This window comes from Cibotium barometz, chromosome 56 (assembly GCF_041138505.1).
Source record: "Cibotium barometz isolate CiBa-2024 chromosome 56, ASM4113850v1, whole genome shotgun sequence".
Classification (NCBI taxonomy): Eukaryota; Viridiplantae; Streptophyta; class Polypodiopsida; order Cyatheales; family Cibotiaceae; genus Cibotium; species Cibotium barometz.
This window is the reverse complement of record NC_141101.1, coordinates 9082445-9109213: the sequence shown is the minus strand read 5'-3', so window position 1 is coordinate 9109213 and position 26769 is coordinate 9082445. Positions and strand designations below refer to the sequence as shown.

The 26769-nt window shown below is 39.7% G+C and overlaps 1 protein-coding gene across 2 annotated transcripts in view; it reads right to left on the bottom strand.

Moving 5' to 3' along the window:
- LOC147606865 (2-oxoglutarate and iron-dependent oxygenase domain-containing protein CP2-like) overlaps window positions 1–7611 on the bottom strand; it is a 71281-nt gene extending 63670 nt beyond the window's left edge. Inside the window, exon 1 of one of the 2 annotated variants that reach the window (XR_015264917.1) lies at window positions 6852–7610. Coding sequence is in view for 1 of the 2 variants with exons in the window: in XM_086791618.1 (XP_086647744.1) it covers window positions 6852–7178 (327 nt within the window). In the remaining variant the exon portion in view is untranslated. Of the gene's footprint in view, window positions 1–6851 lie in introns of both variants that reach the window. The other variant, XM_086791618.1, reaches the window with a different exon arrangement.
- Between the last annotated feature and the right edge of the window lie 19158 nt (window positions 7612–26769).

Genomic DNA, 26769 nt, shown 5'->3' with positions numbered 1-26769 from the left:
CTCCCCTTCCTCTAACTCCGGCCGTGGAACCCCAACAACAATGAAATCAGCAAGGTCGTAAGACTCCAAAACATTTAACAGATTCCATCATTATCTTCCATATGCCATAGTTGTTCTTGTCCAACTGACGGTCCACTGGGAACATGGGGAGTGTCGGGATCTTCACATGCTTCTCAACCATCTCAAGTAAATCTGCCATTGTCGGGGTGTAACTGAAAAGGGTGGGTGCGTGGGAAAAATGAAGAACTAAACCTGCAAGTGGCTGTCCAGCAAATCAGCCCACCTTCCTCTTGCTTCTCCTCTTCCCGTATGGTCCAAAACAGTCCACCAATCAGCAACAAAACAGCCCCCTTCTTGCTCACACAGTTCCCAAGATCTTCCAAGAGCCTAGAGCTCTGATACCATGTCAGAATATGCAGTGGAGATGAAGACAAGATCTGAAAACACAAGAGCAAGTGCACTGCAAAAAGACACAGCAATAGAGAGGGAGAGAGAGAGAGAGGCGTGTAACTCTGCTATACAGACTAGGAAATCCCGAAATACTAAATACAAACTGTGTGGGGACAAGGGGCCATTTTATATGGCCCCTATGAGCCAGTCGGCTAGCACAAAAGACAGAGCCAACATGCACAAGACAGCCTCCCACACCAAAAAAAACAGGAAAAAAATATGGAGAGTGGGGAAAAATGAGAAAGCACCTAAATCGGGCGGGCACACCCACAACAGAGGCCCTGGTGTAAATATACAGACAGGAGATGACTGTAAACAGTCCACTCTTCTTTTGCAGGGCATAGCACCATCTACTTAGGTACAGTTTAAACAGGTGTTCTCTTTTGTGTGGCTCACATCTACATTTGAGGTGGATGTAATGACAGCATGGCATAAGTTGGATGCATCGAAATGTGAGAATCTTGAGGATTATAACAAGAAGTTTTGGGAAACTCTACTCCCAGTTACTTCTTATCGTGCAGTGCCAGTGTCTGAGCAAGTTGAGAAGTATTGTTGTGGGTTGCCCAAGGAAGTGGGTGACTATTGCATTAAGACTAGAGTAACAAATATGTCGTAGATGATAGAGAATGCCATGATGGCAAATGTGTTACTCACTGGGGTTTCAACTCGATTTAAGAGCAGCAAAAGCACTGGCAAGAAAACTAAGAAATCAGGGCATGCATCTCGGGATGCAACAGTGCCTGCAGAGAAGCGGCATAAGATGTTACCAATGCCCAAGAGAACTCCCGAGGAGTAGCAGGCTTTGTTGGATGCCAAGAAATGCTTTTTCTGTATCGAAGAGAGACATATGTCTTTCAATTGTCCCAAGCGTAAGTCCAACAAGGACTCTGACACTAAAGGGGAGCCCAAGTGTACGAAAGCAAAACCTTCTGCAGGGTTAGTTCTTGATCTTGTTGGGGAGCAGCAAGGTGGTGAGGAGACTGAGTTGTGCAGAGCATGGAGAAAAGTTAGGGATCAGAATGCTTTGATTTTCTTTGACACAGGTGCTAGAGCCAACTTTATCTCACCAGATTTGGTTGGCAGATTGGGGATCCATGCAGAGGAGATGGGGCATTTGTATGAGGCTAATATGGCTTGTCCTGGTGGGTATGCAGAACCCGTTACCCCTATTATTGGAAAGCTGAGGCTTTGTGTGCAAGGTTATGTGGACAGTGAGGAATTCTATATCATGCGACTTGATGGGTGTGATGTTTTGTTGGTTATGCCATGGTGTCATAGAGTACATGCAGTGGTGGAATTGGTCTGAGTGGGGTTTGCCCTAAAATTTTCTTTTATGCCATCGGTATGGGTCTCCACTCGACCCGTACAGCGTCTTCATACTTTGCTGGATCATCGGTAGGTGAGCTTTTCTCTTTTTCTACCTCTAGGTCTCTGGTACTCCACTTCCAGACATTGATATTTGTGGGTGGTTGCATTCTAGGTGGGAGCATCCTTCTTCCCTCTGGTGTTTATGAGAACAAGAATTCCGAGCACGGGTGTTCTAGGGGAAGAGGTTTCCTGGCAAGTATTGACTTGATCCTGTTTGCATTCTGGAAGTATGGTGGTAGTTCCTTGTTAGCTCTTAATATCCGAGAACATTATATGAGAAGCTTCAAAGAAAGGGTTGTCCAGGCTGGCCCACGGCGCTGCTGAGATGTTGACCAGGGGGTCTTAACATTTTGGATGTAAAGCTTAAAGGGAAATCTGTTCCTATTGTATTGGCTTTGGCCATTTCATCAGTAATGAAAAAGCATCTTTCCGCGTACGTGGTTTTTGTAAAGGATGCAAAAGATGATGAATCTCAATCTAATTTGTCTATGTTAGATAAAGACAAGACTGATTTCCTATGTGATGCCAGGAGAACTTCCTTCGGAAAGGCCAAAAGATCATGCTATTGATCTTATTCCGGGGAGTACCCCACCAAATAGACCGATGTCCCGTGTTAGTGCAGCCCAACAAGAGGAAATTATGAGCCAGGTACAGGAGTTGTTGAAAAAGGGGTTGATTCAGCCTAGCTCATCACCCTTTTGCTCGCATGTGCTCTTAGTGCAAAAGCAAGATGGTTCTTGGCGCATGTGTATAGATTACAAGGCGCTAAACAAGAACACCATCAAGAATCAATTCTCTATTCCAAGGATCGATGACATATTGGACCGCTTACAGGGCTCCACAGTCTTTAGTCAGATAGACTTGAAAAGCGGGTATCATCAGATACGCATTAGACCCGAGGATGTGCATAAGACAACATTTCGGACCACCTTTGGGCTATATGAGTTCTTGGTCATGCCCTTTGGCTTGACAAATGCTCCCGTCACCTTTAACAGGATGATGGACAGGATTTTCCGGCCTCATAGAGCGTTTGTGGTGGGCACATTCTTTGATGACATGATTGTGCATTCACGCTCAGAGGAGGACATAGAGAGCATTTGGCCACAGTGTTTGAAGAACTCCGGAAGCATAGGTTGGTCATAAATGGCAAGAAGAGTGAGTTCTTGGAAGAACTACACTTCTTGGGGCATATCGTGTCTAAAGATGGAATCTGTATGGATCCTTCGAAAGTGGAAGTAATTCTCAATTGGCCAGATTTAAAGACCGTGCATGATGTACGCAACTTTTTGGGATTGTGTTCCTATTACAGGCGGTACATACGGTATTTTGCTAAGATTGCTTTGTCCCTTCATGCCTTCACAAAGAAGGTAACTCCATTTCAATGGGCTGATCGGGAAATTGCAGCCTTTAAAAAGCTTAAAGAAAAGCTTACTTCGGATCCCGTATTGGTACCACGGGATCTCCAAAAAGCTTTTGTTGTCCGGTGTGATGCATGTGGGAACAGCATTGGGACAGTTCTCATGCAAGAAGGACATGTGATAGCCTATGAAAGTCGTATATTACAGAATGCCGAGAAGCATTTACAGGTCTATGAGAAAGAGATGTTGGCTGTAATTCATGCTCTTTCTATATGGAAACACTATTTGCTTGGGACTGATACTATGCAGACAGATCATCAGACCTTGCGTTATTTCCTGACGCAAACTAAACTTTCTAAGAGGCATATGAGACGGGCCAACTTTTTGTCTATGTTCCACTTTCAGATTGTACATGTGAAAGGCAAAAAGAATGTTGTGGCAGATACTTTGTCACGCAAGCCACAGGTCTCAACAGTTTCACTTACTTAGCATCATGAGCTTGATGAGATGAAAGAGCACTATGCCCAAGATGAGGATTTTGGCAGGGTCTATGATAAGATGTATGAGGGTCAGCGGCATGATCATTATACTCTCAGGGATGACTTCTTATTGATTCATGGTAGACTGTGTGTTACCAAGCAGCTACGACTCAAGGTTATGATTGAAAGTTATGCTCCACCATATGCAGGACATAGGGGCATTGAGGCCATGATAAAGGCAATTGAGACTTTCTTTTATTGGCCGACTTTGAGAAGAGATGTTGATGCTTTTGTTAGGCAATGCATCGTATGTCAGAAGGTGATGTTTCACCGTCAGAAGACACCAGGGTTACTTCAACCTCTATCTATTCCAGATAGACCATGGGAGAGCATTGCCATGGATTTTATATTTGATCTTCCGAGGACACAAACGGGGAATGATGGCATTTGGACTATCATATGTTGGTTCAGTAAGCAGGCTCATTTCATTCCTGTGCGTAAGAAGATCAAAGTTGATCACATGGTGATTGTTCATGGCGAACATCTTCAAGTATCATGGCATGCCTTCGTCTATCATTAGTGACCGTGATCCACGGATGACGAGTTTATTTTGGAAAGGGTTGTTTGACAACATGGGTACAACTCTCAAGTTTTCATCATCGTTTCATCCACAGACAGATGGGCAGTCATAAGAGGCTAATTCCACAGTGTTAGATCTTCTCAAGTGCTACGTGTCAGAGCACAAGCAACAATGGGAAAAGTATCTTCCTTTGGTGGAGTTCGCTTATAACAACACCATCCATACCTCAACGGGCAAGGCGCCTTTTGAGATTGTGGAAGGAGGGAACAAGGTACCACCCATTTTGTACACAAAGGATAAGATCTTTCAGGCTGACCAATATGTGGAGATCATGGATGAAACTTATAGAAGAGTTAAGTTGGCACTCCAAAGAACTCAACAAAAGCAAAAGAAGGCAGTAGACCGTCACAGGCGTGCATTAGAGTTTACATTGGGTGACTGGGTTCTTTTGCAATTTGAGAAAGCTAGGCTCAAGAAGATGAAGGGTAAAGAGCGCTTATTCCCTAAGTTAAGCATACGTTACTATGGACCTTTTCAAGTATTGGAAAAGATCGGTGAGGTGGCCTATCGTTTGAAGCTACCAGATCACTAGAGAATTCACAATGCATTTCATGTGAGTCTACTTAGACCTTTCCATGGGCCTCATGGATGTACTATCTTGGCTGATTAGAGGTGAATAACAGTGTGGTGTTTTGGGGCACAAAGCTGTGTGAAACCTCTATGCTAAGAGGTCAAGAGGATTGGCAGATTGGACATGCATATGTACAAGCCATGAATGGCCATGATGTGTTCAGTTAAACTCTTCCATTGAATGTGAATAAAGAAATACAGAAAGGGGCGCCAAGCTTTGGGGCCAACAAGTGTCGTTCTTCTTTTTGTGTAGGAGCACTCTAGATCCCATTCTCTATGTCTTATTTACTGGATTACAACTGAGTTTGGGTGACTGCTAGTCTACCGCACTTTGGTTTCTACCAGAGGCCGGTTTCACATCCCAAATGATAGAAGGCTGGCCCGGGGAAGAGTTAAGTCGCACATTACCAACCGAAGAGGCCTCCAAGTTGGAAGCATCACCAATCGACACCGTCGAAGAGCTAGGACGAATGTCATGAAGAATGGTCCTAACAGGAGTCATGTGAGTAGTACACCCACTATCAACCACCCAATCCGTAAGACGTGAGGTGGAAGAAACATGATAATCAAAGGAAAGCTCCTCCATACTGATGAAGACAATCTCCTTGGTGGAAGAGGATTTTTGAGTTTGGTTGGTGGATGAAGAAGTTTGATTGGGGTTTTTCTTGGCAGAACGAGCCATTACCATATTCCAAGATGATCGATTTTGTGTCGGATTGTGTTGGGATTAGAAGAGGAATTTCTCATGGTTGTCGCGATGCTCCCACACAATAGGTCATTCGCAGGATTGATGAACTTGATGAGGAAACTGCAGAAGAATTGTGGGATAGCATCCAAAGGAGGTATCACCGTGAGGACTTCGCTTAGAAGATAGCCTTGGAGAATCAGTTCTCCAACCTTAAGATTGCCGATACTGCTAACATCATGGATTCTATTACGGAGTTCATAACCATTCAGATGCAGTTGGTCTCTTTGGGGAGCAAAGCTACCGACGAGGATTTTGTCAATTGGCTCCTCACCAAATTGCTCAAGACTTTCTTTGCTTTTTGTGATACCATATCACTTCTTCCTTCTACTGCTGATCTACATACCATTGTTGGCATACTTCAGGATAGGGCCATCAGATAGATGACCAACCAGGGTACTTCCAAGACCCTTCTTCAAGCTAAGGGCAAAAACAAATGGCAGTCCAAGGTTTCCACGAGCAACAAAGGTGACTACAAAACTACCAACAATCCCGCTCATGAGAAGCTTACTTGTCAATATTGTGCTCTCAAAGGTCTCATTTAGCCTGATTGTCACAAGAAGAAGAAAGAAGGTGACCACCATAACGGGTGGGATGACCCTTCTACCCTGGTCTAAAACAATGGAGCTCCCCAAAAGATGAAAGAAGATATGGATAAGGACTTGCACGAGACCGTTAGCTACATCAAGATAGTGGTTAAGGAAGATTTGAGAGAACACATCAAATCGAAAGTCAAAACAAAAGTCGAGACAATCAAAGACCCTTCAGATCAGGGTAAGCCGTTTGCCCAAAGGATGGTACATGGACGGAGATAAGGAGACCGCGAGCAAGGAATTGACAAAATTTTATGACAAGGCAATCATGCAATAATCACTTATCGTAAAACAGTTAAAGGCATAAAGATATGAATCGTAGAGAAATTAACACCAATGCAACTCTAGCAAAAGAATGCAGAATTAGCCAAACTCAGAACAGCTCGAAAAGAATGCAAGCGGATCGTCTATCCCCAGAGAAGACCAGCAGTTTTGTGAGTCCAAATCAAAACAAACACAAAAAACGCATCCAGCTGGTAGTTTTTAATGCTTGGCATCGTAAATCTACTAGGTAATTGTTTTTTCTTTTGAGACCAACAGATTTAATTCAGATGTTAATATAATTCTCTCTCTCTCTCTCTCTCTCTCTCTCTCTCTCTCTCTCTCTCTCGCAACACACACACACACACACACACACAAAATACTTACCCGGGCACGCTCTCCATTAGGTCTGTATTTGGCCAAAATCTGCTGTAAAATCACGAGCTTGCTGTTGCGAGGTGCACTGAGAAGCTCAGGGGGCAGGTATCTCTCCATTGCACTGTACATGGCGGCCGGGTACTCCAAGTCCTTAAGGTCGTCATAGTTGTCTGGAAGGTGCTCCAAGTTCGGAATTTTCGAAAGCCTGGGGACAGGGTGAACGTGCCTGCTTCCATCGCTATGCTCAGGGGAGCCATCAGGGGGCCTCTGCGCTGCTACAGCTCCGTTAACATGGTGAACCTCGGGCTTCTGCGGAAGGACTGCATCCTGCGCCATCGCTTTCCCATACAGAGAAGCTTCACCTGAGGTGAGACATCGGGCCGCAACAATGTAACGAGCAAAGGCAAGTTCACGCGGACTGAGCTATGTCAATTGGAGATGAAGATCAGCAATGACACGCAGCAATCGCTTGATGCTGTGACTATGGCCAACAACTATGGCACGCAAAGCCCTCGTTCCGGTGGCTAGGGCTAGACTAGGGGAGAAAACCTTCTCTGCAGTGGCTATGGTGGACCGTAGATATGGCAATGCCCGTGCAAAAGCCTCGCTGCAGTGGCTACGGCATACTCAAAACCCTCGTTGTCGTGGCGATGGCGGACTGTAGACACTCTGCAGCACATCACTATACGATTCGAACAAGCCCTCACAAACCCTAACAAACCCTAGCCAGCTTGTCGCAGTCAGCACAGCAGTCAAATTCGTAACCCTAAAATTGAAAGATGTGTGTGCGCGTATTTTTATACCCCTTCTAGCCACGTCACCGTCTTTGACGTCATCCCATCTGGGTGGGACCAGTCCAATGATATATACAGATATCCTGTAAAAAACTTTTATATGGGCATTAATTAATGCCTAAGGTCGAAGATCTTGTTCCTAAGGTCCATAGCCGTTGATCCCACACCGTGCGAGATAGTGCCGAGGCCCTACCTCTACGAGGCGTCCATAGTGCATGCCACCCATGCGGCAAAAGGTTGTTCTAAGTTAATGTGGGTGAGTATATCCTCTCAAAGGGATGTCTTTCATAAGGTATAGTCATATTCATTCACGTTGAGAGTAGAAGTAAGTAAGATCATGGGTGTAATAATGCTTGAAGGTAAGCGACAAGTTGATTACTAGGTTCGAGATCTTCTTTTGAGCAAAAAGGAATCTTTGATCATTATCTATTGATGCCCAAAGTCAAGTATCTCAAAATCTACCTCACCACACCACCAGCTCGCTTCCAACTTACATCAACTATGCCAGTAAATTAATTAATAAATTGATTAAATATCAATACCAATATTCACCGCTACTTGTCACCTTCATGTCTCGCCCATCTAGTGTCACCTCCTCGCTCATCCTCTTTGTCCGTGTTGAAATAAACACCAAAATATCATGGGGCTAAGGGCACATAGGTTCAAAGGTTAAGAAAGCCTTTTAACATTGAGGCATTAATCATCACTAGGTGAAAGTAACTCTAGGAGAATCCATAATTTGTAGAAGAAGCCAGGAGCATTTATCATGGCCACACATGTTGACTTTTGCACCCAGAATCTAGGAGAGAATGAGCGAGATGATTGAGGAAGCTTGTAACCTCATCAATGATGTTATTTGATACTTGTAAGAGGCATCTTCTAATGAACAAGTACAACACGTTTTTTTCACTTATCCTCTCATCATTATGCTAATTACATTTCATTAGTATTAATTTTATTTTCGTGTGTCACTATGCTTAATCCATTATGCTAATCCTTGTGTTTGATCCACCTTAGAATGCTAATAGTTCGAGTGTGCCCCTACTTCCCCCATTGTACAAGAAAAAGCTCCTAGCCCACTAGTGTTGCTTTTTAATGGGCATCATGCCCATTTTTTAGAATTTAGTCGTAAAATATTTGTAAAATTTTAAAGTGCCCATCAATAATTACAAACAAACACCAAAAAAAACTTGCTATATTTCACCAAAACCGTCAATTTTGAAGGGCAAGGGTGCCCATAAAAAATCAAGCCTGCCAACCACCCCTCCTTGTGTAGCTAGAAATCGAGGCCGCCTCTCCTGCTAAAATAAGTCCCCCTCCTCTCCTTGCATAGCCCCCCCTTCCTCCTCCTTTAATCAATCCCCCTTCCTCCTTACACCGTGTGGAGAGACAAAAGGTAATGCCCCTTCCTCCTCCTTTAATCAATCCCCCTTCCTCCTTACACCGTGTGGAGAGACAAAAGGTAATGCCTATGAGAGATATTGGAATTTTGGTTTAAATTGGCAATGCCAAAATGTAAGGTATGTGTGATCAAAGGTTATGCAACTTGGTGAAAGTAGAAGGAGAAATGGGTAAAGAGATGTAAGAAATGATGCTATAATGGGCCACATGGAGTGGCGACTTGTTAGTGTGAGTTGGATGGATGAAGATGCATTTATGACAAGTCTTTGAGGTGGATGGCTCTTGAAGGTTGGGTGGGATCTCTACAAGTGTTAGTTGTCTTTCAAGCAACAAAGCAAGCTAGGTGTTGGTGGTGAGCCACAACAGACGAGAGTGGTAGCCACGAGCACATTTCCAACCTTGATAACAACCACCTTCACAAGCCCCCCATTCATGGGCTCTCTCTAGAATTGGAGCCACAAGCCCATTTCCAACCTTGCTAACAACCACCTTCACAAGCCCCCCATTCGTGGGCTCTCTCTAAAAAAATGAGCAGCTGAAAGGTGACTAGTAGCAACATTGATGGCCGTCAACATAACCTAGATAATAGCAAACACTTAAGCTCGCAAACCAACACAACATCGCAAGCAAGTGGAGCACCCAAACTAGTGATCACTTTAACCACAACAACAATAGTAACATACAAAAGGAGCACTGGAAGAAGAAGAGGGAACACCATTGAGAAAACCATCGGCTCTTTGCAAATGACATGTTTGTAGGTTCAGTAGCATGGGTAGAGCTATTTGGAGCTCCACTAATTGGAGCATAGTAGGTCACACTAGCTCCTCCAGTAGCTTGTTCATGCAATAGTTCACAGCACCCCATCACACAACTTCCTTGTTTTTATTAACAAATAACATGTGTTTATCGGCCATCATCTGAGATGAAACCATAAGAGTAGCTCTAGAGTCTCAAGTTTCAGTGTGAAGTGTCTATAACAAGGGTTGTGCACGTGGGTTGTATTTTTGGATTATGTGCACTAAAAGAGATAGACTTAGCAACATCATCATATAAATCTGCAACAAGGACCTCACTGAAATGGGAGTCATCATCATCAAAACATTATGATAAACTTGGGCATCATTCGCTTCTGCATTAGCCTTTAGATTGGGATCTACACCAAAACCATGGTCATCATTGAATTTGTCACCAACCAAAATTTATGTATGATGCACTCAAACACAATTGAGTCGGAGAAAGGCATGCCATATTCCTTAAAGGAGAACTGAGGAGAGATAGGGTCTGTAATCACATTGTGTACAGGATCCAAGTGGCAAAGGGGGGTGTTATGGGCCTCGTTGTTCTCTTGAGGTTACGATTGAATTGAACGTGGCAGACCATGATTGTACAAGCATTAGTGGCCAATACTATGCATGTAGCACAAAAGTGGTGTTTAGTTTTTAGACTCCCAGTCCCTCCCATTAAGGAGAGATGTTGGAATTTTGGTTTAATTGCCAATGCCAAATTGTAAGGTGTGTGTGATCAAAGGTAATGTAACTTGGTGAAAGAAGGTGAAAGCGTAAAGAGATGTAAGCAGTGATGTTAACATGGACCACATGGGCTGGCCACTTACTAGTGTGAGTTGGATGGATGAGGATACCTTTACAGCAAGTCTTTGAGGTGGATGGCTCTTGGAGTGCTATATATTGATGTATTTGGCTATCATCCTATGGAATGAAATTAGTGTGACTTTATTATGTTTGCATAGCTGAGAAGGGCACAGAGCTCTAGTCATTTGTTATGGCTCACTCAGTCCCTCGTCTAAACACATCAAACAGAGGCATACCTGGCAAGCAACAACTGGCGTAGGGATCTTTCCATTGGCTGAGGTCGTAATCCTTGAGGTCTCCAAGCTCCATAACTCCTTGAGAAGCAATTCCACCAGCATTATCACACCATCACGTTGCACTATGTGTACTCATCTCTCCTCTCACCTCCCTTCACTCACACACACTCACTAGCATGGATTAGAGAGAGATTAGCAAGAGGATTAGCAAGTGCAAGACTCTATTACACAATGGGAGAGTTCTTTGTATTATGAGAGATTTTCGCTTATATACATGGCCATAAATGTTCACACTCACTTAAATGTGGCCGACCAAGCACTTTAGGCTCATAAGAGTCCTAATGCTATTACATGGCCATAAATGTTCACTTAAAATGTGGCCGACCAAGCACTTTAGGCTCATAAGAGTCCTAATACTATTACAATGACTACTCTCATAATATATCCATGAAGTATATCACTTGAGACTTCATCCTAACTTGCTACCACACGCTCTTGAAGTGGAAATCGCATAAGTATTCCGTTGGACCATTATGGGCGCCCTTCCAAGTTGTAGATCTGGACATCATTACTTTATATCTTGAATGTATGACCTTTTGGTGTGTCTACCTTCACTCCGTGATGTAAGATAATAGCAGTAGCTCTTGTTAACCTTAGAAATGGGTTAACATTCTCCCCTTCCTGATGCTAATCAGGTTCTCGTAATCGCGTTGAAGACCTTTGTGTGGGGAGAATTGACAAGCTTTGTTGATGGCTTTTGATGTTGAGTGACGTTCAATGGTCCTTGTTCCTTCAGAAGGAATGAGAAAGGCTTGTTTTTAAATGAGAAGGTTAGTGATTAGCGGGCATTCCTAACTGGGGTGTGGATTTTTATTTAGTGATTACATTTGTGAGCTTGTTTTTTTGTGGGTATATTTTTTACTCACTTTGTTTTGGCAATCATAAGCAGAGTTACATTTTATTTGTATTAGTTGGGTAACTAAGAGATGTTAATAATGGGGAAGAAGAGAAGGAAGGATCGGAAGGAACGGAGACAAAATCATCAGAACAAGATTGTGATTCATTAAAGTGACATTCATCACTTGAAGAATTTGGCCTTTGATGATGTCCCTTTGTGGCAGGATTCTTGTCAAATGTTGTGGAGTAGGACCTATTCCTATATGCTTCTTCCCATGTGCTTTTTATGCTTTTATGTATATTTAAGTATTCTATGAAATAGATATACATGAAATGAGTCAAATAGACTCTTATTAAGCTGATGCTTGTTGAAGTAACCACTTATTAGCGAGGCATGAAAAAATTACAGCGACTTGTGAGTTTATCATAGACATCTTCATTAAGGAATAGAAATCAATGTGTTGCGAAGAGAGAGGTTTGCAATTTGAAGGAAAATTCTAAGCAATGAGTTGTACCATTGACCAAGATTTCACCCACCATGGCCCCCCATCCAGAGATGTACCATAAAGTTGTCGATGGTGAGGCTCTAGTGCCAATGTCCTCCAGTGCATGAGTATGGATATATACTCATGGAGCAGGTGATGGGTTGTACCTGGAAAGTTGTTGGTGATGGGTTGTACCTGGAAAGTTGTTGGTGATGAGGCTTTGGTGCCAATGTCTTCCATTGCATGAGTATGGATATTTACTCATGGAGCAGTTACTACATTAACTGAGCCAAAAGAATAGTAAGCTATAAGCTTAACAAAAATGTATTGGCTACTGAAGATCGTTGGGAGTTTGTTGTGATATTCGACCATTTTTAGGTGGGCCATTTGTGTGACTCCCTTGTGTTTTTATCTTTTTTTTTTCTTCTTCTTCTTTGTTTTTATTACCACCTTACAAGCAATAGGTTCTTATGGCTACTCTCCTTTTTGAGAGAATAGGTTCTTATGTTTGCCGCGTAGCTTCTATACTCATGCTTTTCATCTAGAGGGGTGAAAAGAGAATTGTGATTTTGTCCTTGATGCGTTCATAAGTCTCCGTTGGTAGACATGGGGATTGATTCTTAAATTTGTGTCTCAAGTGTTGTCGAGGTGGTAGGTATAGCTTTTGGTTGGTTGCCATTGGTGTTGACTAAACATGTAAGCTCTTGTTTATGTGTTTTCTACACGAGAGGGGTTGAGTGGCTTTCTTGGTGTTGCTTGGCCCCCATTCCTGTTGAACTTTACGTGAAGTTCTTGAAGTCGGTGGTGAGGCTTTCTTTACTTTGTTTGATCTTAGCAACCATATGATGGGATTTCCATCATAATATCCTTGTTCTTGAAGCACGTGCATATGCACCTATCTTTGACGAACATTATGAATTGGTGGATGATGTTTTTGGTGCTGAGGTTTCTTTCTTTGTGTAGGTTTAGGTGACTTCTTGATGCGCTTGGAAATCCAGGCTCTAGTATTACCTTGGTAGTACCCTTGAGCTTGTAGTAATCTTTTTAGTACTCGCACTTGTTGAGTTGTTGGAGTTCTTTGAGGAACTTGCATACGACGTTGTGGAGTACTTTTATTCTTCTTTGGTCTTTGAGGTTTGTGTTGAGAAAGAGGCTTTGATTGTCGAGGCACCCAAATTGAATTAGAATCTTCGTAGTAGCCTTGAGCTACCAGTAGTTTCTTTTCCACCCACATTTTGATACCATTAAGATACCTTGATTTTGGTTATCATTATGGAGCTTTCTTTTTGGCTGAAGTGGAAGATTTATTATCGGGTTTTGTGGTTTCAGGGGTGGCCTTTGAGGTGGATGCATTTGCACCATGTGTAGCTTTGGCTCTTTTGGGGTTAGGTCCTCCACAAGCTCCTTTCTCTTGTCCTTTATTTTAACCTTAGTTTTGACAGTTTGTTGGCCCTTGTTTTTCTTGGGTTTAGAAGGTTTTGCATCCTCTTTTGTTTTCTCTTTTTGAAAACATGCTCTTTTACCCATTTTGAAGTGTCCTTTTGCACTCTTTTTGACTGCCTCTCGTGCCTTGGCTTGCAAGCATGTAGCACATTCAAGGGTAATGTGGAAAATTGCTCGTTTTGCATACTCAAGATGTTAAGAGTTGTACTCTACGAGACAGGTTGCATTGAAGCAACTCGCCTTGGGCAACCTTGGAAAATGCAATCAATGCCACATCGTTCACATCTAGGTTGCAAAGTGTCAATGACTGTGGGCATGGAAGTATTCCAAACTGTGCAGTTTGCTTTTGTGCAGTCCATGACGACAATAGAAACACTGAAGTGTTTGCTTAACTGCTTCCTGAGCAATTTCTACCCTTTTGACTATTTTTGTTTGAGGCAAGAACTGTTGTAGTATTGATGTAACTGTAGGTGAATTAGGACATTGAGATGTGTTGTGACCCAAAGTTTTGCAATGTTTGCAGAATTGAAAGACAAGCTTAGCATACGCATATTGTGGTGGTAGTGGTGGCAATGAACACAAGGCATTAGATCCACCACTTTGAGAGGCGTCAAGGATGTTTTGTCTTGAGGGAGCTCATTCTCTCTTGGAGATTTTAGTTCAAAGCTTTTAATTAAGGTTGTGTATAATTCATGGAATGACAATTTCGAAATCAATTTTTCTTTAGCCTTTGCTTCACTAGGTTTAGATGAGGAACATCTCATAGAGTGATCATTCTCCATCATGTTGTCATCTAAACGTACTGCTTCTTTACAACATTGTTCAAATGTTTCCGGATTGGATACAATGATCAAGTTGTGTAAGGTGTTTTTCTTTATGCCCATCATGAAACATCTATTCAATTGAGGATCGTTTAGTTTTTCCCATGAATCACATCCTGAGTCCAAGATTTTTATCTGATGGATAAAAGCTCTAATGGTTTCGTTTTGTTTTCGCTTAATCAAATAGAATTCTCTTGCTGCACTCCACCAAAACCTTGTCTTGAAAAGCCGTTGATAAAGGTTGTTCTCAAGGTCCTAAAATTCACCTTAATTGGTGTGATGGACCATTGACTAGCCTTTCCCAACTAAGTAAAGGTTCAATACATGTACCTTGGTGGGGTAGTTTGGATTTCTCAAGGCTTCACATCTTTGTTCAAACATTTGCATGAATTGAATAGGATCATTCATTCCATCGTACTTGCCCATAATTTTGAAAATCTCTACGGACCTTAGGCAACCCCCCTTCCTAGATTGGTTAATAGGTTCATGGTTTGGGCATCTAGGGGTTGCAAATGGTTGGTATCTAACACTTCTTAAGGTTTAGGACTTGTGGTAGTGCTAGGCAAGGAACCAAATCCCAGAGGGATTGATGTGATGGTGGATGTTAAACCTGATGACATGCTTGTTGTCGGTATGGCGAATGGTATTGGGAGGTGCATTTGGGACATGGATCTCAATGGCTCAAAGATTTCAGCCATTGCGTGCAATTTGGGTGTGGGCCCACGTAATCCCTCTATCTTTACGTATCTTGATGTTGCCAATTGCTCCTTAATGAGCAAGCGCACACGCGTTTTTTTTTTGGTTTTCTTATTACAGCCCGTTATACAGCTTTAGGAGGCCTGGTGCACCTTTCTCTGGGTCAAATGAGGGTTCGTTTGCCTTAATTCGCTTAGGTGCTAAGCACACGTGAATGACCTCCTAGAGATATTTTTTTGAAAAAAGTGTGTCACTGGTGTTATAGATGGAAGACGTCTCAAAAGCACATGCGAATGCCCTCTTAGGATGAACTTTTCTGAAAAAAAAAGAATGCTAGTAGCATCCTAGATGGAAGAGGAGGTCTCAAAACCTATTTTCTATCAATCTTAAGATGATTTTTTAAAAAAAAATTCTATTTTTAAAACCCGTTTTTTAATGTGTTCCAAAAGGAATTTAGAAAAAGCAGTTCGAGAGAGTTGTAGTATTTTTGGAGTACTACAACTTTATCTCTTGACTTTTTCGTGATTTTGTTATTTAGACACTCAAAAAGTAGTCCGAATATGGGTACGCGGTGTGTTGGGGCGATTTTTAATGCTTTTCAGCCCGTTTTTAACCTCGATTTTTAATGCTTTTAAGCTCATTTTTTGCCTCGATTTTTGGGTCGATTTTTGAGACTACTGGTCGAAGGCCAAAATGATGGGTTTTTTCCTTAAATGCTCGAGACCAATTTCGAAGAGGTCGATTAGGGCTTTTCGATGAGCACTAGAATGTCTTCATTGGCCTCGCAATTTAGGATATGCGGGCCTCCAAACAGGGCTATTTTTATACTCTCTTTTTTGGCTTCATGGACCTATCTCACACCGTCAAATGCGGGGTATCTCATGTCGTGAAATGGAGGGTATTTCACACCATGAAGCTTTAAAAGAAAGGCTTTATATACCTTTTCACGCCTTTTTTTTTTCACGGACCTATTTCACACCATGAAATTGAGTTTTTTTTAAAGAGTCTAAAGGGAAATTTGAGTTTTTTTGGTTTGGAGGGAATTTTTTTGAATTTTAAATTGGGCAGATATGGGCATTTAGGTAAGTGGGAATAAAAAAAGTAAACACTTCTATGACACCCCCTCATACCCTTTATAAATGACCCCCTGAATGGACAAGTTGAGAACTCATTCACATCTTTACATTAAAGGCTCATTAGTCACTAATGAGTTGTGTAAAAATGTGATGATGAGGAATTAATCAAAGATTCTCTTTCACTAATCTTTCCCTCTCTTAGACTAATTAAAAGCTCTAATTAATAATTAATCACTAATTAATTCACACCATTGAGCACATCACTAGATAGGGCATGAAATTACTAAGCTATGTGTATCAAATAATGTGTAAATTAATCCATAATTAGAGATTAATTAAACTCTTAATTTTAATCTCTTCTCGTTATGCATGACGCAAAAGAGAGCAAAATTCCTCCAATTAATGAAGAAATTGATGTAATTAGGTATTTGGATGTATCTAGAAGCCCTCAAAACACTCAAGAGCACTAATTTTGGCCTCTACATGATCGAAATGGACTCCAAATAACATATTTACGAATTTTTTAACTCTTGGAATGGATTAATTGCTCATAAACGAGAAAAACCTGTCCATTAGTGAAGATTAGTCGATTCCAAGAGTTTTTTAATGTTTTTGAGAACATTTTTAAGAGATTAAGAAACCTTAATTGATTGCTAACACACTTATGTAAACAAATCTAACAAAAAACATGAAAATTAAGCAAAAATGAACAATTTTCACTCTATGTTAAACTAAAAAGAGAGCTAAAAATCACTAAAAATGCATTCTATTACATTTTTTGATGCAATGAAAGAAAACAAAGCAGCCTAATACACTCTATGTGCAAGCCTTAGGAACATTAAAAACCAAATTAACAACAACAAAAATAACGATTTAAGTTAAAAATTAAGCAAAAAATCATTCATTTACAAAAGAAAAAAAGAGAGCTATTCTTTACTAAATCACACACAAATCACTATAAAAAAAACATCTTTTTTATGGTAAACCATTACTAAAGGCAATGGACAATGGTTAATGCATAGATAAGAGAAATACGATAGAAAAAGCCAAGGGATGGCTCCCCAACAAACGACACAAAAAATGTTATGGCTCACTTTAGTCCCTTATCTAAACACATCAAACCGAGGCATACCTGGCAAGCAACAGCCGTCATAAGGATCTTTCCATTGGCCAAGCTCATAACCCTTGAGATCTCCAACAACTCCTTGAGAAGCAATTCCACCGTGCCTCTCATGAGCGTTGACACACTATCGTGTTGCACTACGTGTACTCGTTCCTCCTCTCACCTCCCTTCACTCACACACACTCACTAGCATGGATTAGAGAGAGATTAGCAAGAGCAAGAATCTATTGCACAATGGGAGAGTTCTTTGTATTATGAGAGATTTTTACTTATATACATAGCCATAAGTGTTCACGGGCAGGCCAGGCACTTTAGGCTCATAAGGGGCCTAATGCTATTAGAATGAATACTCTCATAATATATCCATGAAGTACATCACTTGAGACTTTATCCTAACTTGCTACCACACACTCTTGAAGTAGAAATTGCCATAAGTATTCTGTCGGGCCATTATGGGTGTCCGCCATCCAAGTTGTAGATTTGGACACCGTTGCTTCATATCTTGAATGTATGACCTTTTGGTGTGTACCTTGACTCCTTGATGTAAGATAATGGAAGTATCTCTTGTTAACCCTAGAAATGGGTTAACATCACCACCCGGTCACACTCCATAGAAAGGAGTGTGGATGACACCACACGGGCACTTATAGCCTGCCTGCCCATAAGCCTTATTTTTTATTGTGATTGCATTCAATCCACAATATTATATACATAAGCGCATAGATCTATCTTTTTTCTTCACCAATAATACTGGCAAAAGCGCAAGGAGACTTACTTGGATAAAGCCTTGTTCTAAATATTTAGCCTACTGTTTTTTAACTTCTTGTCTTTCAAAATAACTTACTTTATAAGGTGGCTTACTAATCGGCTTTGAATCTTTTAAAACTTCTATGAGATGATTTATCCCTCTATCCGGAGGTAAACCTAGTAATGTTTTCGAAAAAACATCTTTAAATTCTTCTAATAAATTGTTCAAAGAAGAATTAACTACTTCACAAATACTTAAATCAAGCTTTTCACATTGGTTTTTAAATTGAGGTATTGCATAACAGTAAAATATTTATTCTATTTCATTATTTTGGCTCTTTAGAGAAAACTTCCTTCTTGTACTCCCTTTTTAGGCCTTTAATGAAGCCTCTTACTTTTTGAAAATTGTCTATGCCCTTAAGTTTCAAGATAATTTCTCTATTGCAAGATATTGAGTAAGATTTAAATTGTTTTGTTCCATAGAACAATTATCCCACTCCTCCCAATTTTGATCTTCTTCATTTCTAGGAAGATATTCCTTTAAGAATAATTCCTTGAATGAATCCCAAGAGGTATTTTGTATGGAGAAGATTTGAGAAATATAAGGATTAGCTTATGGAAATGAATAGAAAAGAGATTAAGGAGTAGAGATTAGAGTTTGCAACAATGAGGAGCTCAATGGAAACATGGAAGAGAAAGAACTTGGTTCTAATACCAATGTAAAGGTCGCATTTGTGTACCTAAAAAAGAAAATATTTGTGAGAATATTTTACTAGAATGTCATGAAAATCTAAGTGCGGGGCACCCAGGAATTTCTAAGACCTATGCACTTGTTAAAAGATAATTTTATTGGGCAGGTTTAAAGAAGGATATCCAGAATTATGTTATAAAATGCCCTAAAAGCCAAGTTAATAAAGCTGAGCGCCTAAAAGTAGGTGGAATATTACAACCACTACAAATGCATGAGGGTAAGTGGGAAAGTATTTCTATGGATTTCATAGTGAGACTACCTTGAACAAGTAGAGGGCATGATTCGGGTAGTAGTGGATAGGTTAACCAAGTTGGTACAGTTTATACTAACTAAAAAAGAAGTTTTTTCATCATCTATACAAATTGTATGGATTGCTAGCAATAGTAAGCGACCGAGATACAAAGTTTTCAAGCCATTTTTGGAAAGAACTGTTCAAAAAGTTAGATACCAAACTTAGTATGAGTATGTTTGAACATCCACCAAGCGATAAATAGATGAAAAGGGTTAATCAAGTCCTAGAAGATATTCTTCGACCATATGTTAATCATAAACAAAATAGTGCTAAACATTCTGCTACAAATTTTAGTCCATTTATACTAATGTATGAATTTCAACCTAGAGCACCCATAGCAGTTAGGTTACAAAAAGAAAAATTACAGAGTGTAAAAGACTCTCATAGAGATGCAAGACATGAGAAATGTTGCAAGAAGCAATGTTAAAAGAGTGCAGGATCGTTCTATTAGTTATGAGAAAGGTAAAAGAAGACCAATTAATTTTGACAAAGGTGATTTAGTTTATGTAAAAGTTTTTGAAAATTCAAAAACTTTAAAAAGTGAAAAAGTTTCAAAATTAAGTCCAAGGTATTTTGGTCCTTATACAATACTTAAAAAAAGTGAAAGTGTAGCTTACAAGGTAACTTTACCTAAAGGATCCAGAGTAAATCATGTGTTTCATGTTAGTAGACTGAAACACAAGATGGAAAATAATGACAACATCATTGGAAAAGAAGTAATAGTTGATTTTATAGAACTACTTATTCTTCCACATGAGCCTGAAAAGACTCTCGAATATCGAGAAAAGAAAACTAGGCATTTTGTGTTTAAAGAACATTTAATAAAGTGGAAAGATAGACCAGAAGAAGGATCCACTTAGGAAAGAGTGGCTACACTAAAGAAAAGGTTTCCTAAGTTTGTTTTTGAGGACAAAACTTTTCTTTCAAGGGGGATGAAATGTTATGAGACTAACAGGAAACACTAAAAGGTAAGACTAGGAAAGATTAATTATATGTAAAAGGTTTGCATGTAAATAAGATTTAGGGGATTTCAAATAGGAAATACCTAAGAAATGGTTTTTAATAGGCAGCATTAAAGTTAAAGTAAAAAGGGAAGTAAAGAGTGCACAATGGAAGCCCAAGGGACACAGAGGAGGGCATTTCCTTCTAGGGGTAGTTGAAGAGGCATTGGTGAATGAAAAGGCAATGTTTAGCCAAAGAAAGGTCAAGGGGCTAAAGTTGGAAGGTCATGCACCAGTTAGGCCTATATAACCATGAGTTTAGGCTTTATTTGGGATATGGTTGGGTTGAGAATCAAAGTACTAGTCTTACAAGTCATCAAGCTTAGAATGTAAGGAGCATTGCATGGCACTACTAAATGGTAGCATAAGAAGAGTGATGATCCGCGAGGATGATATCAAAAGCCATTCATCTACCTCAAGCAACCCACATGCATCACATGGAAAAGAAGGACCTGCCTTTTGATACCATTCTCAAGGAGATAATCTTCAAAACGACAATGGGGTAGAGTACACCAATATTCAAAATAAATCAAATTAATTGAATGAATTGATGACAAAGATGGCCATGTTAATGATCATGCAAATCAAGCTGGTGGAAAAGGTACAATATGATTGACTTTCATAAGCTTCAAAAGATCCATATGAACCTGAAGGAGGATTCCTATTATCTTCATAAAGGGCTTTACACCTATCTCAACTAGCACCAAAACATAAAGCGGATGAACTGAATGAACTGTTAAGCATGGCCATGTCAATGATTATGAAAATCAAGCTGGTGGAAAGGTATAATATGCTAGACTTTCACAAGCTTCAAAAGATCCATATGAACCTTAAGGACGATTGGGCGTATTATATTCATAAAGAGCTTTACACCTATCTCAACTAGCACCAAAACAAGGTGGGTAAACCCATATCACAGGTGCACCACTGCCCCTGGAATCCACCTAAGAAGATCTCTTGGAGAATCTTGAGGAGGTCGATATGCTCATAGCTAGTACTAAGAAGTCTTAGCAGGTATGGATGCAAAGAAGAAAAAAGTGGCAAGGATGAAATTAACTCTAGTGAAGCCAAGCCCTAGAGAAGCCCGAACTAGCTAAGAGGATACAAGTGAATAAATAGACTCACCATCTCCAATCATGGTTCTTGGGCCTAAGTTTACAATGGAGAAAGAGTTTATCTCTTTCATAGAGCAATCCCCATTATCTCACAGGCCTTTACAAAATGTGCAACAACAAAAACCCATTTTAGTTACACTTGTTCAAGAGCCTCCATTTAAAATACAAGCACAGCCATTACAACCACAACAAGATGAAGAGGTACAAGTATCTCCCCCACCCTGGGATTGCATGGAGGTAGAAAAGCCTGGTAAATAAGAGAAGTTGTTTAAGGAAGAGGATAAGAAGGCAAAGGCTAAAGGTTCATAGGTTGATGAAGTGGAAGCTGCAAGCCATGCTCGTGCCATAATCAAATAAAGCCTCACCCCCAAAAGAATCAGAGAAGAGGTAGGCCCATTTAGGAAGCATGAGAGAACGGAGGATGAAGAAGACCAAAGGCTGAAAATAGTGCAAAGGAGATTTCAGTTGAAAGATCTTACAGTCCAAGCCCCACAAAGTTTTGATACCATCTAGTTTATGTCTCCACGCCAACTAGAGCCAAGTCTATTGGGATATATGCTAGCCTTGGAGCATTGTTTGGGGGGCAAGTATAAGGATGTGAGTTTCAAGAAGATAAGGAAAGTGAAAAGCTAGTGGCATAATGCCATATGCTCACAAGTTACATCCTGGCCCATAACCAACAACTCCACAGATAGAGACTAGTAGCCTGTGAGGACTAATTCCACAAAGCCAAAACATAATTTCTTGAAGAAGCCACAAAAAGATAAGTAATGGAACATGATAGAAAGTAGGTATATTAAGCTACCTTAGTTGAGATCTTGTAGAAATGGAGAATAGACTTACACACACACAATGCTCAAAGACAAGAACACAAGGGTGTAAAGTTTGAGGTAGAATGGCAAGCTCAAAGGAGAGAGATAAAAGCCCTCTACAAGTACAAAGAGAAGTATAAATGAAAACTTAAAGAAAAAATATGAAATCTCTCTACAAGTACAAAGAGAAAGTACAAATGAGGAAGCAACCCTAGGTATATGCTAGCTAACCCTAAGGTGCCTATTTACACTTGGATAGCCATGGGGAAAAACCTAGCGGGACAAAAGTGCCCATACCATAACTGCATGACCTCATGGTGAAGTACTACCAATGTTACAGGACCATGGTACATGGAGATTTGAATATTCCACAAATTGAATAATAAACCATAAACACCATAGCATAACTCAAGAGCATGAAAATCAAAGAACATAAGATTGGGTGTAATCTCCTCCCCGACGTGTGTGTCTCCACTCCCACACGTGATATTTAAATCATATTATCATAAGTTTAGCCCTTGGAACTATAAATAGCATAGTGGGCTTTTACAAAATTGAATCTTAGTCCAATGCTTTTAAAGTATCTCATCAAAAAATAAATCTTGCCCAACATATGTACAATGGGCCAAACCATACAAAATTAAATATTTAGTACACATGTGCTCGGTTAGATAATCTCATCCAATGTCCACCTTTATTGTTTTGAACTCATGATCTATACTCAACATAGTCCACAATGTTAGATCACAATTACTTTGGAATCACCCATAAAAATAATTTTAACAAATGGAAATCATTTACTACCATGCTTCACACATAAACCATGCATCACACATAATTAATCGGATTCACTCCCATGATAAAATATTTTGAAAAATCTCACTCCCGTGATAGTCCTCCCGTTTGAGAAGACAACCGTCCTCAGTTGTAACTATTAGCACACATAGGAGATTAAACACATTAATTGTTTTCACATTGGATTCACACACAATGTCTTTTACATGCGTCTCACGTATCTTAGAGTTGACCAAATTCACTCACAATAAAACTCACACAACCTTTACATGTGTCACATGTCTTAGGGTTAATCGGGTTTACTCACAACTAACTCCCACATTGGATTCACTCACAATATCTTCATACGCATCGCACGTATTCACATAGTACACACACATTTCACACGTGTCACGATTCACTCACAACCAACTAGGGTCACCCTCATAAAAAATTAATTCAAAAGAGCTAAGTGGTTTAGCAATCCAAAAGCTAAGCCCAATCCTCCTTCAATTGCAAACTTCATTCATACAGATAGATCAAGAACAGGTTGAGAATCCATAAAAACCACTTTTGCTTAAGAGAGTGGTTTCTTGTAAATCCACTTGTGGTTTTCCACCTTCTTTCCTTGCCCTTGATCTTCAATCACATCTAAGGGTGTACAAAGTTCACATAACCATGTCTTCTTTTGCCCAAAGGTCTTCCACACCTTCTCTTCTTTATCTCCTGGATTTTTTAATGAATCTTGTCTTTGTCCAAAGCCTTTATATCCTTGCTGCAGATTCTGCTCTTCTCATGCAAGTATTTTGAATTTGTTGAAGAGCCTTCAAATTTTCCCCAAGCCAATAACCTCCTTTGAGTAAAAATTAATTTCTTGATTTTTCTTCAAGTCTCCATGACCCAAATTCAATACTTGAATTTTTCTTCAAGTCTCCATGACCCAAATTCAATACTTGAATTTGCCGTGCTTTGATACCATTGTTACAGGACCATGGTACATGGAGATTTAAATATTCCACAAATTGAATAATAGAAGAAATAAACCATAAACACCATAGCATAACTCAAGAGCATGAAAATCAAAGAACATAAGATTGGGTGCAATCTCTCTCTCTCTCTCTCTCTCTCTCTCTCTCTTTCCCCCCCTGACGTGTGGCTCCACTCTCACATGTGGTATTTAAATCATATTATCATAAATTTAGCCCTTGGAGCCATAAATAGCATAGCTTTTCCAAAATTGGGCTTTTATAAAAGTGAACCTTATTCCAATGCTTTTATAAAAGTGAACCTTAGTCCAATGCTTTTAAAGCATCTCATTAAAAAAAAAACCTTGCCCAACATATGTACAATGGGAGCCAAACCATACAAAATCAAATATTGAGCACACGTGTGCTCGGCTAGATAATCTCGTCCAATGTCCACCTTGGTTGTTTCGAACTCATGATCTATACTCAACATAGTCCACAATGTTAGAATACAATGACTTTGGAATCACTCACAAAAATAATTTTGACAAATGGAAATCATTCACTACCATGCTTCACACATAAACCATGCATCACACATAATTAATCGGATTCACTTCCATGGTAAAATATTCTGAAAAATCTCACTCCTGTGATAACCAAATATCTAACAAATTCCCATGTAGTACAAATGTGAGGTTTAGAGAGATTATAAATCAGTATCTCAAAGGGAAGAGACCTAAAGCTTTGCAAAAGGCCTTAAACTTTTCATGGAATAAAGCTTTAGTGAAGAGATTTGCCACATTATCATGTGTACTATAAATAGGTCAAATTAGTCTCTCTTGCATAGAGTTGCTCTTTGACATAGTGATAATGCACTTCAATATGCTTAGTCATGAAAGATAGGATTTTTTGCAAACTGCCATTGGGCTCTGACTGTGAGTGAGAATAGGAGTGCGGTGTTTGAAGGGACACAAAGATCCTCCATGAATCTTCTCAACCATACACATTCAATTGTCACAGTGAATGTTACTTTGTATTCAGTTTCACAGGACGATGTTTCCACAATTGGTTATTTCTTACATAGCCAAGATATCCACAGACTGTCATGTATCATAATCACCCAATTTGAATCATTGAAGAAGGCTTATAGTTGTAAATCACCCCCCTTGGCATAAAACAATCCAAGATCTTGAGTGTCCTGTAGGTATCGAAAGATACGTTTAACTGCCCTGCAATGCTTGGGCAATGCATGAATTTAAAAGTTATGACACACTATACTGAATGTCTAGTCACAAAATGTATAGATAGATTAGGCATCCACTAGCTTAATCATAAATGGTTATATCAAATGGTTCACCGAATCCTACAAACTAGGTTTTACACGAAGTTTCATCAATGTCATGCATTCTATTCAGGATTATAATTGCGATAGCCATAATTGAGAAGTCTTGATGGACAACAACATTAGTTGAGTCCTCTTTCTTTAAACTCTTATCATCGGAGTCAAAACTATTTAGAACACTTATTAGACTAATTCTTCTTATTTTCTTTATTTTTAAGTTTAAAGTAAATTTTAATTGTGTGGTCGGTTTTTTTAATAAATACGACAAGTAATCTTCTTTGGCTTTTTAGAATCACTTTGAGTCTCAAAATTTTTGTTGGAATTGGTCTTCTGCTGAAATTTCTTGCCCTTATGCTTTTTTGCTAAAGCTTGATCACTACTAAAACTTTCAGAAACATTCTTTTTGGACTGTTCCTCATGCAATAGTAAGTTGACAAGCTCTTGATAGGTACAAGGGGTTGTATTGCTTCACAAAGAAAGATAGAGGGAATTATTGAAACCCAAATAAGATTCAGGCAGCAATGAATTACGGGTGATGTTAAAATCATATCCCTTTCAAGGATGACTTTATTAATATTGAGAAGGAAGGTGCATTCAAGTCTTGTAATTTTGATAAATGTTCATTCATGGATCCCTTTTTTGCATATTTTTATTTTCAAATTACCTTTTGAGATAGGCAATCCATGCATCATTTTTAGCCTCATACATAACTTCTAGAGTGTTCCAAGCAAGTAGGGATGTTCCAAGCAAGTAGGGATGTTCTATAAGAGCGAATATGAAGAATAATAGACCTTTTGACTCACAAGGCAATAAATGTCAAAGCTTGAGCATTGTGAGAATCCCATCTTCATTGTTTATTAGTAATTTGAGGAACTTGTTGTTGGATCTATTGGCCTTGACCCCTTTAAGGAATACCAGGAGCAATTACACCAAGGGGAGCCCCCAACAACCCTTTGTAAGAAGGACATTTCTGACCATAAAACTTTATAGGAAGTAATTTGACCCATCTAATTTATCTTCTTTGGAAAGAATAGCAAACAAATCATTTGCAGAGTCATTAACCATACCTGACTACTATTGAAATTGAGAAGGAAAGATGCAAAAGTAAAGCTTGAACTGAAGTTAATAGATAATGTTAGCAATTTGTTAAATTGCTAAAAAATTGGCAGTAGAATCAGACGATCCGAGAAGTAGAAATGATAAATCCAAAAAGTAGAATCAATGAAGAATGGATCACCGAAAAAAAGTAGGATCACTGAAATGTAGGATCGTTGGAGTACGATTGTTAAAACTAGGATTGTTGGAGTAGGATTGCTCAAAAAAGTAGGATTGCTGAGTAGGATCATTGAAAACTAGGATCGTTAGAGTAGGATTACTGAAGAATTAGGAATCAAAACGATTCCAGAATAGGAATCAGTTGATTGGAGAAGTTGACGATCAAAGAGTTGAATTCGGCGATTGTACCTGAAAATAAGGATCCTAGAAACGAGCAATTCTATTTACCACATTTCAACTCTTGGTGAAGGAGTAGAAAATGGCATTGGATTATTTTGATTAAATGATC